The sequence below is a fragment of the Micrasema longulum genome, unplaced genomic scaffold, assembly GCF_059751315.1.
Source record: "Micrasema longulum isolate JH-2025_06_02 unplaced genomic scaffold, ASM5975131v1 h1tg000508l, whole genome shotgun sequence".
Classification (NCBI taxonomy): domain Eukaryota; kingdom Metazoa; phylum Arthropoda; class Insecta; order Trichoptera; family Brachycentridae; genus Micrasema; species Micrasema longulum.
In genome coordinates this window covers 396,271-409,355 of record NW_028277705.1, presented here as the reverse complement: position 1 = coordinate 409,355, position 13,085 = coordinate 396,271, and the positions used below count along the sequence as shown (strand labels likewise).

Below are 13,085 nucleotides of genomic sequence, written 5' to 3'. Positions count from 1 at the left end.
CCAAAAGAGCCAACAACACTAGATTACCAGAGTCTACCGCCGTTATAATGTCAGACAGCACTCTTATCACTCCTGTCTCCGTAGAATGAAAACGTCGGTATGCCGATTGCCTTACCGAAAATAATGAATTCTGCTCGATATAATTAACGAGCCTATGAGAAACTATTTTTTCTAATATTTTTGATACGATAGGAAGATTTTTTTTTTTTTTTTTTTTTTTTCTTGGTTGTGTTGCATTGTTTTTCCCTTGCTTATTATTTATCAAGGTGATATATTTGTGCTGTTTTTAGTGTTAGTGCTTTGTGTATGATTTTACGTGTAAGTGTTTGTGTACTGTCAATTAGTTTACAATCACATCAAAAGCACTAACACAAATACATGTGTCGGCGCCCCCGAATGCGACTATACTTGTTTGTGTTATGTATTTTGTTATATGTGTTCGTTTTTATGTGAGTCATTTTGCGTGTTTGTGTTTTGTGTACCTATAACCTCTGTTTTCATTGGCTAGTTTCGCTTTCCGACATTCGTCCAAGTGTTAAGGGAACCATGAGAAACCTTAACAGGAAAGGGAGGTATCTGTGGAGAAATTTTGATTAGTTTACATTTTAATATTGTTATTATCACAGATTGTTATGACAAGTATAGAGTGCCAGCCTCTTTACTTGTTCATGGGTCTTATTCTATCTATAATTACTTTAGCAAAGTTCACGAACATCCCGGAGAGTAACCTGTTTTGAAGTACCTGCGTAAAATCTTCAAATGGAACATTTAATCTGTTGCACTCTTTTTCGAAAGAGAATCGATCTATGGCAAACATGGGGCAGTGAAACAACAGATGATCTACGTTTTGCTCCGTCTGTGCGTCGCAAGGACAAGCCGGATTATCTTTCAATTTAAATCTGTGAAGATAAGAGAGTGTGGCTCCATGGCCCGTTAGAATTTGGGTTGACTCGAATGTTGGCGTGTTTGATTTTCTGAAGTTTTTGCACTCTTCTAGTGTCTTTAAAAAGTATTTGGTTCCAGAACCAGTGGTGCTGCTTTGGTATCGTTCTTCCCATTCTGTTAAAGTCAGACTTCTTAATTCTCTTTTGGCGTAACTAAGTGGAAATTCAGTGTAAAGCTTTGCGGTTTTTACGTGTAGAGCTGCGCTTTTAGCTAGTTCATCAGCTCTTTCATTTCCCGCAAGGCCATTATGGCCTCGAATCCACATAAATTTGCAATCGATGCCTTTGGACTTTAAGATCCGAGATGAGTTTTGGATGTAGAAAACCATCGGATTGTCGGGAGCCCCGTCTTCAAGTGCTTGAACAGAGCTTCTAGAATCTGACAACAAGTTGACAGTCTTCCAGTTGCTCGTCTTGCTAGAGACCCAGTCTAAGGCTTTCATAATGGCGAAGAGTTCGGCTTGGAATACCGAGCAGTAGTCAGCCATGGGAAGTTTCTTTCTGTGTACTTCTCCGTCATTATTAAACACGGCGAAAGCTGCTCCCACTTTTCCTTCAGTTTTACTTCCATCCGTGTATATATCGATTTCTTCGACGGGGAATTTGACTCTTGCGTACGAGTCTGGGTAACTGGTGATTTCACCTATTTGCTCGCTTGGATGCGGCAGTTCCGTGTACGCTATCCTTCCCTGGTATCTTTGATCATCTGGTCTATTAGTGATGGTGAGATTCTTCTTCGTATTATAGATTTCTCCCAGCTCTTTAACTTTTAAGTCCAGTGGAATCAGTCCAGCTATTGCTTGTACAGATGTAAGGGAAGCCGTGCGGTATGCTTTGCATATTCTTATTCCCATAGATCTCTGTACTCTATTTAGTTTCGCCTGTATATTTTTCCTTTTTGCCGCTTCCGACCACACCGCCGCAGCATAGGTGATCATCGGTTCCACTACTCCAATGTAAATTGACCGCAATATTTCAGGATTAAGACCCCATGTTGGCTTGGCCATGAATATTAATTTGTTTGCGATTTTTGTCGCTTTTTTCGTTACTGAATCTACGTGTTTACTCCAATTAAGATTCTCATCTAGTACCACTCCAAGGATTTTGCAGTCTGTTACGAAGTTAATTCTTTTTCCCTTCATGAAAAGGCAAGGTGCCTGCGCCTTATTGCGCTTAGTTATGAAGAGGGCGTTAGTTTTTTCCTCTGAAAATATCAATTTGACTTTGTCTCCCCATTCAGTGACCGAGGAGAGCGTTTCATTAGTTATACTCTCCAGAACGTTAATGTCTTTGTGCTTTATGACCAGTAGTACATCATCTGCAAATGCTTGTAAATGAACATTGCAGTGATATTCTTTTTGTAAAAGTTCGTCTAGGACGATATTCCAAAGCACCGGGCCGCAAGCAGATCCCTGTATGCAACCCTTATTGGAGCCTTTCTTTGAGCTGGCTCCTGCGTATTTTATTTCTACCATCCTATCCGAAAGGTAGTCCTTGAACATGTTAAATATGTTCAAGGGGCAGTCAAGTCGCGCTAGTTGCCGGAGGATGTGAGGCCACCAGGCATTGTCGAACGCTCCCTTGATGTCAAGGGATATCACACACACGTGATAACCTTCCCTTGTTGCCGTCTTGATGCAAGTTACTGCGTCAAGCATGGCGTCCTCTGTACTCTTTTGTCGAGTAAAACCATATTGGCGAGGACTCAATTTATTATATTTGTTGAATTTCCATGATATTCTATTAATTAAAAGTTTTTCTAGGACTTTACCCAAGACTGGTAAGAGTCCAATGGGTCTATAAGAAGTGACATTGCCGTAGTCTTCTTTGCCCGGTTTGGGTATAACTTTTATTCTTGCTATTTTCCACAGTAGTGGAAAACAGCCAACTCTAAGGCAAGCGTTATATATGCTGACAAGAATTTCTGGATGGAGCTTGAACGCCATCTGGCAAATGTCTGCAGTGAAGTGATCACGACCCGGTGCTTTTCCGGAATCTAATTCTAAAAGTGTTTTTCTTATTTCTAGTTCGGTAAATAGTACATCATTATTTTTTAGAAGCGCTGCTTCTTTGTTTTGTCTAATCAAAAGTTGCTCGGCTGATTCTTGTGACAATGAGTCATCGGGAAAGAAATGTCTAAGAAGCTCGGTGGCCGACTCCTCCGCTGAGGTTGTTTGTTTATTTTGGAACTTTAGAGTTTCTGGGGGGCGATATTGCGTTGATTTGAGAATTCTTTGCACTGTTGACCACGTGGTTTCTTTCGATTGTGCCGAACAGAAATTTTTCCAGCTCTGGATTTTGGTTGTCGCAATCAGATTTTTATATTTTTGTCTAATCTCCAGATAGGCTGGTAATGTGACATTTACTCTCCGGCTAGCGGCTGAGTTCACAAGTTTACGTTTAGCTATAGTCACGTCTTTTTTCATTTTAGTCAATTCCGTTGTCCACCATGGACATTTTTTGAGAGGCGCTGTTTTCATAGTGGGTATTGACGATCGACAAGTTTCAGATATTGCGTCAGTGTAAAGGCTGACTTGTCTGTTTAGGACACTCTGTTCGTTATTAGAGTCGATATCTGTTTGGGATAGACCCTTTTCCTTTAATATCTTTGTTAGGGTTGTGCTGAATTTGTCCCAGTTTGCTTTGCATGTTTTGTACAGAAATGTTGTATCAGCGTTATCTTTAGTGAATAAATGAGTTTTTAATAACAAATCGAATGTTATTCCATTGTGGTCTGACAGTGCTGCTATTTCTCTATTAACCATCCATTTGTCGACTAGGCCGATCATGTTGGAGGTGCAAACCGTGATGTCTATGACGCTTTTTAATAATTTGCTGCCTCTTATGGTTTCAAAAGTAGGCAGGTTTCCTGTATTAACAATATGTAGTTGTTTTTGCGATATGAAGTCAACGACTTTCTCGCCTCTTTTGTCGGTTCTATCGCTCCCCCACCAAATGCTTTTAGAATTTGCATCGGCACCGATAACGATTTTACATTGGCCTTTGTCTTCCGTTACTGCGTTGAATTTACTCAGGCTGGAGTCAATGTCTTCACTCGGTGAAAAGTAAAGAGAGCCGATTATTAGTGGTTGCGACTCCACCGTTGCTTCAATGAAGATATTGGCGTTATTACTATATTTATCAAGTAAAATGCAGTTTTTAGAAAATTCCTGGTTAAATATTATTATGGCTGCCTTGACCGGGAAATTTAAGCCTCTTTTTTGGAAAATCTTTCCTCCATACGTAGATTTGTTAATTTTACCGGTGCTTCCAACATACGGTTCCTGTACTAAAGCGATGTCAAAATGTTGTTCAACCGCCTCTTTGAGAAACGATACGGTGGCAGATTCGCATCTTTGTAGATTAGCCTGAGCAACTTTAATGATACTAAATGGTTTACTGGCCATAGTCAACCATGTTCTTATACCTATTTATTTGCCTCTGGTGCGCCGGGCACTCTAATGATAGAGCTTTATGGTTCGTTGGAGTATTTGTTTTATACAATTTGTTGACCAAGATGCAGTTATTGCACTTGGTCGTGCTGCCCTTTTCTGTGCATTGGGCTGCGCGGTGTTCTCCACCACACTTCCAACACACTTCTTTATTTTTACAGTGAGCCACGGAATGTCCGTAGCTCATGCATTTCTGACAAGATATTAATGAAATATACTCTGCTACCCCAACTTTAGCGTAGCCGATATTGACTCTGCCCATCTCTACGAGACGGGTCCAAATTTGCGGTTGAACCGCAAGGACAGCACATTTACGGCTGTTATCTTTTTTAAATGGCAGAGTGAAAAGTACTGCTGCTTTACATTCTGCCGTTTGGTATGCAGAGCTGTCAAAGTCATTTTGATTAAAAAGGGCCTCAATGATTTGTTCTTTTGTGAGATCTGCGTCCACACCTTTTAAAATAACTTTAGGCCTAATTTTAGCGCCGTTTTGTACAATGAGCTCATTATTTTTTGCGATTTCGCTTGTGAGTTTTTTACATTGGTCCTCAGTGTCGCATTGAATAATAACTTTATTGTTGGCCGTCTTTTTTAGGGACCGAACTCCAACGCCTAATGTTACCACGTTGATGCTACTTTTAATGGTTTTTTCCAGGGCCTCGCTGGCTGTGGGCAGTTTTCCTTGGATGACTACTGTATGCCGTGTTTTGGGTTTTACAACTATAGGCTCGATAGAAAGACCGCTTTCTGGCTTAGCATTGGTTGCTGCAATGTGAGCATAGCTTATGGCTGAGGATGCGGTAGCAGGCGATAATGAAGAGCTTTGGGGCATAGTAATCTGTGCTTTGAACGAGGTCAAGGCTTCACTATGCTTTATTTCTTGTACAAGAGCCTGCTCAGTATACAAAAGTTGTGCTTTAAGAGACTCTGCTTCAAAGCGAATTTTTGTCGCCGAAGCTTCAGCGGCAATAGCAGTATTTGCAAAAATTATAGCTTTGAGGCAGTCACGAATTTCTGTTTTAATGGAGCTTTTAATGTTTCCACTATTTGACAATGCGCGAATCGCTTGCTCTGCTTTTGATTTAATGGTATCTGTGGGCGAAAGTATCATGACAATTTCATGACTTTGCTCTTCGGGGCATTCTTCATCATCCGAAAATGCTTTTTTCGATAGGAAGATTTGAAATAGGACGAAAATTGGAAAGATCTTCCACATCTAATTGTGAACCTTTTAAAAGTGGAGTTACATTCGCTTTCTTTATGGCTTTTGGAATAATGCTGTGCTCCATGGAAGTATTGAATAAGTCTGTTAAAAGTGGAGCTAATGCGTTAATGCATTTTTTCAAAAGCCATGTTGGAATCGGATCTAGTATACATTGTTTGTTGGGTAATGCCGCAACAATCCTTTTTACCTCATTTATAGATGTTGGTTCAAATTTACTTAATTTTTGGGAGGCGTCAGCTGAAAAAACTGGTTTTTTCCCTGAACTAGATGCCAGTCTGATTTTTTCGACCTTATTTGTAAAAAAGTTGCCAAAATCAGTAGCAGTAGCGCCTGTATTCGGTGTCTCTGTTATACAGTCACCACGGACAGATTGAAGGCTTCGCCAGAGTGTTACACAGTACAGTGCTGGTTTCTTCCATCTCCGACAGATCAAATCCGTACGGAGAAATATTCCCATAGACGCAACTAAAGCTCTTGTAAATACTTATGTCGTTTCGCGTATGTCGTTACTGTAATGAAATATACACAAATCTCCCAAAATATCAAACGTCAATCTGTTTTCAATGCAGCAGCAAGGCTTATTACGGGAGTAAAAAAATATTCTCACATCCCACATCTTTGAGATTTACACTGGCCCAGAGAATAAAATACAAGCTTTGCTGGACAGTATTCAAATCCCTTTATGAAGTAGTTTCAAGATACCTATCAGGGAAAATACATGTCAAAGAAAATCTACTCTTAGGTCAGCATTTGATTCAGGAAGAGGAAAACTTGTCGAAATCCGGCGCTCCCCAAACACTAGATTTAGAGATTGTGCTTTGGCCATTGCCAGCCCCTCTGCCTGGAACCAATTGTCTTCAAACTTACGATTCATTGACACTCCCAGTCAATTCAGATCCCAACTAAAATCTCACTTCTTTAGATTATCATACCCTCAATTTTAAATCAGAAAATATAGTATGTCACTTAAGTTTAATTAGAATGTAAGATTAGATATACAATTTTATAGTGCCCTTGAGGTGATTTTTCACAAAAATGGAGCTTTATAAATCGGCCAAATATTATTATTAATGTTATGGGTTTTTGCAATATTAGTAACTAAATTTATAAATAACTAAATTATAAATACGGAGTACATAATGGGCACTCGATGTTTATCTATAATCTTTTATAATTTATCAAGACTTCTGTAATGCGAGATGTGGCAGTCAGGCAGGTATAATACTATAGTATAATTATATATCGATTAAATTGTTTCATGTTGGTCTGTTGTGTAAAGACTTCAATTTCAAAATATTCAGTCGTCTTTCTCAGTTTGTTGCATTTAGACTTGTGACAGTCAATTTTTTTTTTTTTTCAATCACCGATTTTTTCAAGTCTGAACTTTAATATATAAAAATAATATCAGACTTTGTGAATTAGACTATAATAATCAGACTTAATGAATTATTACAATTCTTACTATGAGACTGATGGATTTGTGTTAAAAATTAAGTAAAAACAAATTATATAAGAATTACTTTATTGTAAAAAAGTATTTTATTCCAACATCTGTTCGCCTTCCTTCATTTCCTTGAGATTGACAAGTTCCATCTGTCCTGTTCCTTTAGTCTCCGAAGATATAATGGAATCTAATGTCCTGAAGTGACCAGGATCAATCAGACTTACCATAACCATTGTTCCACCATTCCACTCCTCCTGCTCAGTGCTGCTGGTTAAAGTTCCTATTTTATCTCTGATCTTCCTGGCGTCCTTCCCTGATAGTGTGATCCTAACTCTCATCTGGGCACGTTCTAGGGGCATGGTTGTTTTTAACAAAGGTATTACATCCAATGCTTGCTGTTTCGCATTACGATTCGCTTTTACAGAGAAATGAGCATCCTTCATTGCCTTTTCAATTATGGAAACTGGGTAAGGCCTTTTGGTTTCAGGATTAATGCATTTATCTGCAACCGTTGTAGCTATATCTTTAAACAGGGCATCCAGTTGAGAATGACGCTCTTTATCAGACACTTGGAGCTCTCCTTTTTCCAATATTTCTTTACAAATTTCCGTAACATCATCCTTTGCGAAGATTTTCACCAAATCTTCTTTTTTAGCAACTTGTCCCTTTGATACATTTGTAAACACTGAGTGAGACTGCAGAACTTCATCTATATCTTTTTCCCTGTAACCATAATGTTTTTACATGTTCCAACTAAACTCATTGCTATTTAATATGTAGTGTTAGCTTAGTTAGTGGTGAAATTTTAAAATATAAATAAAAAAGGTAAAGGTTTTGGTTAATCTAATTTCCCAGCATCAAGATAACATGGAACAATAAAAACAAAACACAAGTTAGTACAATGTATTAAACATTTCTATCTTTAACTTTGGGCACATATTCAATACATTTTATGAAAATGTATATTGTGCATGTAACGATCTAGTTAGTTTAATAATGCATGTGATATTGAACCAGGCTGTGGTCCCGTGGTAATGTTTAAATTTCAATTGATTTATTTTATAAATGTTTATGTACATTACAAAAAAAATTCAATTATAGAAAAAGGATGCTATCCTCTCTGAACTTTTTTTCACATATATGATAGATGTCGATATCCGAAGAGATATGGTTGAGTAAAGACATTGCTCTTCCTACTGGCATTACCATCGGCAGGTTGGTTCTGCAAGCAGGAAGATAAAACAGCTTAAGCTGCCGATGTCTAAGGTAGTAAATTAGGAACATAAAGAAAAATACTCTCCATTACACCTATGTTAATCGTAATACTATGTATTAATCTGAAAAACTACATAAGCAAGTATGCATTTCTACTTTTCTTCAAACTATTGTAGCCAAGCATTCCCAGTATGAAGTCAGACGGGTACAACCACGGATAGTATCTGCACTCCCTTAAGTAAAGATACCTCAGAAATTTCTTCTGAACCATCTCCAGCATAACAGAATATTTCAAATCGTGGGGCGCCCAGATCAGAAATCTCAAGTCTGACTCAAGTCTGCTTCGCACCAATGAGTTATAAAGAAGCCTAAGAACACGAGTATTCAAGAACACCTTAGCTGTTCGGAGAACAAATTCCAACATTTTGCGCGCACTGTCTCAGACAGTGCCTATGTGAGTATGAATTTTCAGTTTAGCATCAACATAACTCCCAGGTATTTGACAGTGGCAGTTTGCTTAAGTGAACACACTCCCATACAGTACCGCATAAAAATAGTTTATAATGCCTTTGTATATGACAAAACATAACATTTAGAAACATTAAAATTTAGTTGGTTCCGAGTTCCCCAATCAAATATATTATTTATATCAGACTGAAGAAGGCAGCAATCATCCAAGGTGGAAATCTCCAGAAACAATTTTAGATCATCAGCAAACAACAGAACTCGTGAATACGATACCACGCTAGTAATATCATTTATAAAAATGGAGAATAAAAGTAGTTTTAAATTAGAGCCTTGTGGGACTCTTGAAAATGTAAGAAAGGGTTTAGAAGTAAAAAGTCCATAAGTGACAAATTGACTCCTGTTTTTAAAATAATTTGCAGAAAATATTAATAGTTTATTACTGAAACCAATTTTATTTCATTTGTTTAGCAACAAATGATTCACCCTGTCAAAAGCCTTGGCAAAATCATTATATGAGCAACCCACTTGATGACCTCTATCCAAGGCTCTCGACATGTATTCAGAGAGTACCACAAGATTAGATTCAGTTGAATTATCAACAGAAGTCTTGGAGCCACTTTTGAAAATTGTAGTTACCTTGGATTTCTTCCAGACTTCAGGAAAGGTACCCGAATTTAAGGACTGGTTAAAATGAAAACACAGCAGTCCCTTTAAAAACTCAATACAACCTTTCAGGCTGATAGGTACAAAATCGGGACCAATTAAATTTGTATTTTTAAGTTCGAGTAAAAAATTGGAAACTTCCTTCTTATCAAAATAATCTATGGCTATGTTATTGGCTCCATGAGGGCATTGTTTAGATGCATTATCAGCACAAAAAATAGGAGGTTCATCAGAGTAAATTGATTTAGAGTGACTCGCAAATGCATCAGCCACATCCGAGTTTCGAACAGCCTTATCACCCCATAACATAGTACCTATCAATATGTCCACCATCCCTGTGCTTGGATTTAATGTAATTCCAAAAATTATTAGACGCAAGAAGAATATCCTTTTCCATAGTGTAAATGTTTTATGAATACAGAGATCGTATTTGTACATGGATTTCTGAACGATAGCGACTGAACATTTAATACTCACACTCACTACCAGTGGCCTTCCACTGTTTATGATGGAAATGTTTTATCTCTATGTCCCTAATAAGTTCTCTAGTGTAGCATTTCGGATATCGTCTTCCACCCAATGATGGCGATCAAAGGTCCGGTTCAAATCCCACTATATCACAACTCGATTCCCATTTTTCCAGTAGAAATTTACTTTTAGAAATTGAAATATTTTGGTAAATAACTAAAATATTTCTTGTTAGGAAGATTGCTGTTGCCGGTACGATAATTTTTATCATCCTAAAACTTAAAAATATTGAAATAACCTGAAACCGTTACGCATAACACTTACACTTTACTTCTCCAAGATAAAACCTTGTTTTTGTAACAAGCTATTTCAAATCGCTTTCCTCCTTTTTTTAACCTCACAACCGCAACGTTCGTCAATCTTATTTGGTTTGTGGGAGTAAAGATTTTAGACATGTTTAAAAAAAAAATTTGCTCAACACGAGAACGTAGGTATTTATATTTTTAATATTGCATTGTTATTTTCAGATTTTAGACCGACAATTGGACAAATCCGACTCGACTCGACATATCCGAGCACAGAAAACCATAGACATCATCCGAAAAAACAGATTTACCACAAACAAAATTATTTCTCTTTTTTGCCTTTTACAACAATTTTTTTTTTTCCGCTTTAATATTTTTTTTTAGAAACCTGCTATGTTTATTTTTTTTATAAACCTTGCTACACCATCTACCAACGTACTTTACTTGTTATCCGAAAATAATAATAATTTAATTTGTAAATATGTAGGTAAGTAATTTATATTAGCCTTTCCTTTCCCTACTAACTGGCAGCACTGCTTCGATTATGACAGTTCTATGTCTAAAATAAATATTATTGTCGCATTTCTCATTGTCTGTTGAGTTTTGAAGTTTGAAGTTTGAAGGTTATGTATTACTCGAGTATTTTGTTCATTAGTTCATCTAAAAAATTGCATTGAAAATTAAACAATTTGTAAAATAATTTAGTATGCTACTTCCAATGCTTCAAAGTAACCGAGTTCGTAACGTATGTAGAAACAAAGCAAGAGCCGTCTCTTATATTAATGCAACCATGAATACAAAAATACGAGAATATAACTCTAGAAGAGTTGTTGTTACGGGTATTGGAATTGTAAGTCCCGTAGGTTGTTCTTCAATTTCTGCATGGAATAACATAATCAATGGAGTATGCGGAATAACAAAATTATCAGATAGTGGCTATAAATTGTTACCATGCAAAGTTGGCGGAATAGTCAAGAGAGGTGAAGATGAGGGTTTGTTAAATATTGAACAGCATTTTAATAAAAGTTCGTTGAAAACAATGGCGCCAGCAACTATGTTTGCACTAGTTGCAGCTGAGCAAGCATTATCTGATGCTAAATGGAAACCTGAAGATGAAAAGCTAAGAGAACATACCGGTGTTGCATTCGGTATGGGAATGATTGATTTAGAAGATGTTTGTAATACTAATGAATCCTTTAAGTTAGGTTATAATAAAGTTAGTCCATATTTTGTACCGAGAATTTTGCCAAATATGACTGCTGGACAGATAAGCATAAAATATGGTTTCAGAGGACCAAATCATTCAGTTTCCACAGCCTGTGCGACTGGAGCTCACTCTATAGGCGACGGTTTTCGATTCATTAAATATGGTGATGCTGATGTCATGGTCTGTGGAGCTTCTGAAGCTTGCATATGTCCCTTGTCTGTTGCCGGTTTCTCACGTTTGCGAGCCCTAAGTACTTCGTTTAATGAAAATCCTACCAAAGCATCGAGACCCTTTGACAAGTCAAGGGATGGCTTTGTCATGGGAGAAGGAGCGGCGGCTTTAATTTTGGAAGAGTACGAGCATGCGATACGAAGAGGTGTTAACATGTATTGTGAAATCTTAGGTTATGGTCTATCTGGAGATGCATCACATATAACCTCGCCCAGAGAAGATGGATCAGGGGCAATTCTGTCAATGTCCAGAGCTTTAGAAAGTGCAAATCTAAAAGTTGAAGATATTGGTTATATAAACGCTCATGCTACATCTACGCCGCTCGGTGATGCTATTGAAGCTAGAGCTATTGGCACATTGTTTAAGGGTTGTAAGAATCTTCAAGGAGTTTCGTCGACTAAAGGAGCGCACGGACATCTCCTGGGTGCCGCGGGGAGTCTGGAAGCTGCATTTACTGTGTTTGCTTGCCACCATGGGATATTACCTCCGACAATTAATTTGACAGAGTGTGATGTAATGCAACTTAACTATATTCCTAATATTAAGCAAATTTGGGAGAAAAGTCATAGAAGAATAGCGTTGAAAAATTCATTTGGATTTGGAGGTACTAATGCAACACTGTGTATGGGAGCATTGTGATATTATTTCTCAAAAACAGATGAATTTGTAGATCGCCTTAACATAAACAATGTATTGGAGAAGTCACTGATTTAATTTTATGATGTATATTTTTATTTGACATAAATATATACATTTAAAATGTTTTAATTACACATAATAAAGTAAGAGGCATGTTCAGAAAGTATGTATACTAGATTTTTATATTTTTTAGAAAGTCTATTTGAAAAAAAATTACTCTTTGACTATTTTTCCACATTATCGCCATCCTGTTCAATGCATGTGGTGAGCTGTGGCACAAGCTTCTTTTTGCCCTCCTCGAAGAACTCTTCCACCAGCTCCTTCCCCCCACTTCAGAACTTGTTTCTGCACCGACTTGTTGGTTGAAAACTTAATTCTACCCATGTGTGCCTCCGGGCCACTTGGCGCAGCGTTACGGCCCGCTCCGCCAAGGCTGACGCGTGACGCTTTAAAAGGCTGTAATTTTCTATTATTAAATCAGTTAAGCCCTGGGTCTCTAAGCAGTAAACATTGTGTTTTATTTCATCTCTTCCCCCCTGTGTGTTCTTCGCTCCACTCTGCCCGCTGACTACCTTCGCCTCTATACCACTTGGACTGGGTGGAAAGTCCCTTTGAGGGCTATTGAGGTTGACTTGTAGTTGGTGTAGACGTGCCCCTATGTTCCGGGTTTGGCTTTTGTAGACGCCCGGGAGGGTGGCATGGAAGACTGACTGCGGCAGATGCCGGTGATGAATCAGCAAGAAATGTGGTAACGCGTTAAGACACAAAAAAATATAATGCTTTAGAATAGAAGCCAGAAGAATGTATGAATTTTTATATTTAAA

The 13,085-nt window shown here is 37.8% G+C and overlaps 3 protein-coding genes across 3 annotated transcripts; 1 reads left to right on the top strand and 2 right to left on the bottom strand.

The window, feature by feature from the left end:
* Positions 1-658: 658 nt before the first annotated feature.
* On the bottom strand, positions 659-2,602 carry LOC148280974 (uncharacterized). Its single transcript, XM_088227476.1, has one exon. The coding sequence runs from the start codon at positions 2,600-2,602 to the stop codon at positions 659-661; it is 1,944 nt and encodes a 647-aa protein (XP_088083602.1).
* Positions 2,603-7,126: 4,524 nt separating this feature from the next.
* Positions 7,127-10,487, bottom strand: Sbds (SBDS ribosome maturation factor). The gene is made up of 2 exons (XM_088227497.1): positions 10,204-10,487; positions 7,127-7,788 (listed from the first exon to the last, which is right to left on the bottom strand). The coding sequence occupies exons 1-2, from the start codon at positions 10,332-10,334 to the stop codon at positions 7,161-7,163; spliced, it is 759 nt and encodes a 252-aa protein (XP_088083623.1). The 5' UTR covers positions 10,335-10,487; the 3' UTR covers positions 7,127-7,160.
* Positions 10,488-10,783: 296 nt separating this feature from the next.
* Positions 10,784-12,769, top strand: LOC148280972 (3-oxoacyl-[acyl-carrier-protein] synthase, mitochondrial). Its single transcript, XM_088227496.1, has one exon. The coding sequence runs from the start codon at positions 10,891-10,893 to the stop codon at positions 12,259-12,261; it is 1,371 nt and encodes a 456-aa protein (XP_088083622.1). The 5' UTR covers positions 10,784-10,890; the 3' UTR covers positions 12,262-12,769.
* The last annotated feature ends 316 nt before the right edge of the window (positions 12,770-13,085 follow it).

Coding starts and splice junctions, on each gene's coding strand:
- LOC148280974 (XM_088227476.1), bottom strand. CDS start 2,602: ATGCTTGACGCAGTAACTTGCATCAAGACGGCAACAAGGGAAGGTTAT.
- Sbds (XM_088227497.1), bottom strand. CDS start 10,334: ATGTCTAAAATCTTTACTCCCACAAACCAAATAAGATTGACGAACGTT. Junction 7,789..10,203: donor TTATCTTGGAGAAGTAAAGT/GTAAGTGTTATG, acceptor TTATGGTTACAG/GGAAAAAGATATAGATGAAG.
- LOC148280972 (XM_088227496.1), top strand. CDS start 10,891: ATGCTACTTCCAATGCTTCAAAGTAACCGAGTTCGTAACGTATGTAGA.